We start from the raw sequence: 5177 nt of genomic DNA on the forward strand, positions 1-5177 counted from the left end.
AGTAGTTGTAGTTGGGGCAGTTGTTGTTGTTGGTTCGGAAGTTGTAGTGGTTGGAGCAGCAGTTGTTGCAGTAGTTATTGTAGTTTGGTTAGTGTTTGTAGTTGTTGGTGCAGTAGTTGTTGTAGTTGTTGCAGTAGTTGTAGTAGTTGGTGCAGTAGATGTAGTGGTTGGCACAGTAGTTGTTGTAGTTGGTGCAGATGTTGTAGTGGTTGGTGCAGTAGTTGTTTTAGTTTGTGCAGATGTTGTAGTGGTTGGTGCAGTAGTTGTAGTTGGGGCAGTAGTTGGTGCAGTAGTTGTGGTTTGTGCAGTAGTTGTTTTTGGTTCGGTAGTTGCAGTGGTTGGTGCAGTAGTTGTAGTTGGTGCAGTTGTAGTTGGTGAAGTCGTAGTTGTAGTTGGGGCACTAGTTGTATTGTTAGGTGCAGTAGATGTTGTAGTTTGGGCAGTTTTTGCAGTGGTTGGTGCAGTAGTTGTCGTGGTTGAGGCAGTGGTTGTGGTTGGTCCTGTAATCGTTGTAGTTGGGGCAGTAGTTGTAGTGGGTGGTGCAGTAGTTGTACTTGGGGTAGTAGTTGTAGTGCCTGGTGCAGTAGTTGTTGTAGTTGGGCTAGTAGTTGTGGTTGGTGCAGTAATTGTAGTTGGGGCAATAGTTGTAGTCGTTGGTGCAGCGGAGTTACATAGATCTGTTTTACAACAGGTTGGTCCACTGGTGATGTTGCCAACATTTTTCATAAAGGGGAGCATCCCCAATTTCTCAGCAGCTGCACACATGATTACATTTGCGCAGCCAAAGGCAGGAGAAGTTGTGGCCCCATTGGTCACTAGAGATGAAAGGTCATTTAGATCAGGCTATCATGAGAGTCATTTAAAGTTTTGTTTCATTTAAGGTTTTTCTTCACGTCACAGTACTTTTCATGTCATTTGTATTAATGTTACATTTTCAGTACTCATTCAATTCATCAGGTAAACGTATAATAAGTTTGGTTTCAAGGCTCTGATGTCAATCTGCCAATATTATTTCATGATAATTGAGGAGGGCTGAGGAAATACTGTAATCCCCCTGTTGGAAACTGCAGTTGGATATGTAAACCCCAACTTAGACCCCCAAATTGGAAGGACATGTTTGATGTACAATGGAGAATGAGGTGTGTCTTTTTTTCGGCTCTATATATTTTGACAAGAGACAAAGAAAACAACAGAGGCACAGGGAGAAAAAAAAGAATCATATTTCATGTTTGCCACACTGATGTTCGAAAGGGGGCAGGAGGAAGTGCAAACTTATTTTATCCTACCCTGTGAACTGTATCATATTCTGTCTTGGACCCCTATCTGTATTGTATCATATTATATACAAGTTAGAAGTGTAGGATATTCACAGCTGATATATATGTATTAATTAATTGCTATCCATATTATATTATTAACATATTACATGTAGACTATTCATATGGCCACACCTCACAATAACCTATTCACATTAATACATATTTATTTTTCCCCTATCCATATACCTGTACCTTGAACTTAAAATGAACTTATATTTCCGTTTTACTGGATTATGTTTCAGTTTTGTTTTAATTCCACATTTAGCTTGTTCCATAATTTTACACCACTCATTGAAATACAAAAGCTCTTTCTGGTTATGCATAGTCTATGAATCTTTACATTTAAATGTCCCCTTAAGTTGTAGCCCCCTCTCTTTCCAAAAACATTTTCTATATGCAACCAGGTAACATTTTATTACTTGCTTTGAACATAGTTTGTGCAACTTTAACTTGCAGCAGATACTCGAATAACTGATTAGTTTGTTCATAAAAAGTAAAATTATGGATGATTCTGATGGCTAGTTTCTGAAGTCTACAACAGCTCTAAAGAGCTTTTGTATGTGTTTCCCCTAATCTCTGGTCAGGAAGTTAAATATGGGAGAGCTATTGAATCATAGAGAATAAGGAAGGATTTATTGTTCAGGATATCTTTTGTTTTGGCCAGGACTGATATACTTCTTGAGAGCTTGGTTTGTACATGTTCGATGTTAGGTTTCCAACAGATTCTGTCATCAATTATTACACCAAGGATTTTGGTTTCATGTGTCTTTTTCTATTATTACACCCTCTATCCAGAATTTTAGTGATTTCTGATGTAATTATGGACACATTTCTGTCAATCCTGAGACCAGAATATTGGTGTCATCAGTGAATAACACACATTTTAGCACCAAATACAAATTAAACAAGACAATCAGAGATGGCAGACCTCATCCCATTCACTCAACACGCCTCTGTCGGCCTGTATGTGTAACAGATTATTTGGCGCAACGGCAGATTGTCTGGCTCCATATCAGGTTGTGTGTTAGAATTCACATCAGGGTCAAAATTCTTGGGCAATGTGTTTCCATCACAAATTCTAACAAGCCTCTGTAGCTCATATTGCAAGCAAGTGCGGAAGCACCCAGACAGACAGACAGACATCTTGGTGGTCCTGAAGGTCTAGTTTCAGAATATTTCTTTCTTAACTAATAGTAAATTACACTGCATATATCTTCATCTGGACCAATCAATGGTTGATCAACTGTTTTGTTGAGTGAGACGACTGAGACACTGTAAATTAAATAAAGAATAAAATATATAAGAGGAAGACTCACAACTTGCTTGAAAGCAGCGATCCTCTGTTCCTGTACACTTTATTGAATTTGTGCATTGCAAGGTGAAAGGATCACAAGAGTAACATTCCAGGTTGTTGACTGATGGAGTAGTAGGGACTGAAACAGAAAAAAAAACATGGCACCATTCACATAAATGTGGAATTTGTATTACATATTTCACCATGTTTCAAATGTGATGCTCCATGTATACTTACAAGATAGAGTGGCTGAGTTGCAGCTATCTGTGTTGCAGCACGTAGCAGATGCAATTGCACTCGAAATGTTCAAGTTGACTGAAAATGTCTGGGAGCCTATGACTGGACACAGGGAGGATGATGCACATGCCTTGAAGATTTGTTGGCCAGGAATTCCAGAAGAAACAGCTGTAGAGACAAAGTGCTGTTTGTTAACTTTAATTCAAAGCACAGACACCTTCGCAGCACAGGTTTGTTACAGTAGAATAATAAACATGTTAGTGTTACTATTATTATTATTGATAAAAATAATAATAATAAGAAGAAGAATAACAACAACAAAAACAAAAATAATACCTTGAATGGCAGCAGTTATACACATCGTCTCTTTGTCACATGATAGTGGCACTGTGCTTGTACATGCATCGTCTGTGCAAGTCTGACACACAAGTGCTCCAGCTGCAAAATGGAGAGAAATATAGGATTGATCACATTCAAAATAAAAAAAAAACAAAAAAAAAAACATTGCAATATTATATTATTAAGGTTGCAGTTCAAAATAATTTTGACATATTATCAATGATTAAAACTTGATGCATGTGATGGACCCTAATTTACTTACGTTCACACTGTTTCTGTAAATGTCCCTCTTGGAATCACTTGGGTCTTATAATGTTTCAATAGTTAATCATAAAGAAAAAATCATAAAGTTTTTGTTGACATTGACTCTGACTAATTATAGAACTATATTATGTAAGAGCTAATTCCTGTGTTTGATTATTTAATTTAAATCGCCAATTTACACAGCATTTCTGAGGTGTGTAATCAATTGTAGTTTGAGAATATGGGCATCATGATGGCTACCATGCCCTGTATATAGAACAGGTGCTGCAGCCTATTTGTGTGACTGACTGGGAGAGCATACAGTCTTTAGACCTTGTTTCATTTCAACCTGTCCTCCAACTGAAACATAACTATGGGTCGTTTTGGCACATCTCGTCAATACGACCCATAGGTACGTTTTCAGGGCACTGGTATTGTTCAAATCAACTGCACAAGGGTTGTTAAGGGCTTAAAAAAAGATAGGACTAGGCAGTAAGTTACAGACCATGACATAAAAAAATGGTCTCATGTAAAACTCTATCATGGCATTCAAACCTGCGTTGATCACACCAAAATACAATGCTTTAACCTCTAAACAAACTGCCAATGAAAACACATCCAGATTGCAGTTATTTATTCTACTGCTATGGGCACCTATTTAAAAAACATACCTATGAGTTGTCATTCCTGCACACGACCCACAGTTACCTTTTGTTAGGGGGGGCAGTCTCTTTTATTTGCAGCAGTTTCATGTGTCCCTTTTTTTATAGAAACATTTTCAGTATGTTTTCATCCCAAGAGTGACACATGCATTCATTGAGTGTGAAAATACATGCCATGAAATATTTTAAATTTGATTAAAATCGGTTTATGTATTTGCTGCTGAAAGATTGTATAAATTAGATAAATAAGAAGAGTTACCTGTGCTGGAAAGAGCCCAGATGAAAGTCAACGAAAGGAGTAGCTTCATCATGATCTACAATCCAGGTGAGAACTGCATACAGGTCTGCCTAGATGCTTATATGCTGTACAAGTTTTCAATACAACACGTGTATATCTGAAAGCTTCAGTGCCCAGGGCGTGTTCTAAGTTTTACAGTGACATCCCTTAGAGTGTCACTCTCAAGTGACATAAAACAAATCACACTTTTTTAACTGATAGATTGCACTTTTAAAAAATAATTGACATATAAGACTGTAAATGTCTGCTTCTGTGTTATTAAAGATGTGTAGGGGACATTAATGAAATGAAACGCCAGAACTGAAAACTCTCACATATTCATGCACAACAAATGTTTATATAAATAGAAAACATCTGTCATACAGAACATTTTTATCACGTAGATATTCAGTCTTTATAATTATTGTCCATTTTCTCTTTAGAATTGTGTTATTTATCATGTACTAACTTCTAATTTCGGTCTGTTTTTTATACATCTCAGGGGTTAAAATGTGAAAAGAGGATAAAGTTTGTAATAAAAAAGTCATCCATCATGTCATCATTTTTGATTTAGAATCTTTGAAAGCAATTCGTTATCCGACAATGTACCTGGCCTTTTGACGTATGTCAGCTGGGATTTAGCTCCAGCTCCCTGCGACCATCATGTGGAGGATATAGCGGTAGGCTCTGAGATAATATAAGATTATATAACTATTGAAATGCAAGTTGAATTTTTTAAAAAATGCCTATTTATTGCTATGTCGAATGTATCAATCTACTGACAGATGCTGTGTATACTTTGTCAC

General features: G+C 37.0%; 1 protein-coding gene across 1 annotated transcript; it reads right to left on the minus strand.

Moving 5' to 3' along the window:
- Positions 1-226: 226 nt before the first annotated feature.
- LOC122762472 (cell wall protein DAN4-like) lies at positions 227-4402 on the minus strand. Its single transcript, XM_044017675.1, has 6 exons — positions 4354-4402; positions 3187-3288; positions 2851-3018; positions 2591-2752; positions 451-815; positions 227-400 (listed from the first exon to the last, which is right to left on the minus strand). The coding sequence occupies exons 1-6, from the start codon at positions 4400-4402 to the stop codon at positions 227-229; spliced, it is 1020 nt and encodes a 339-aa protein (XP_043873610.1).
- Positions 4403-5177: the final 775 nt, after the last annotated feature.

The sequence above is a fragment of the Solea senegalensis genome, unplaced genomic scaffold (genome assembly GCF_019176455.1).
Source record: "Solea senegalensis isolate Sse05_10M unplaced genomic scaffold, IFAPA_SoseM_1 scf7180000015695, whole genome shotgun sequence".
NCBI classification, from domain to species: domain Eukaryota; kingdom Metazoa; phylum Chordata; class Actinopteri; order Pleuronectiformes; family Soleidae; genus Solea; species Solea senegalensis.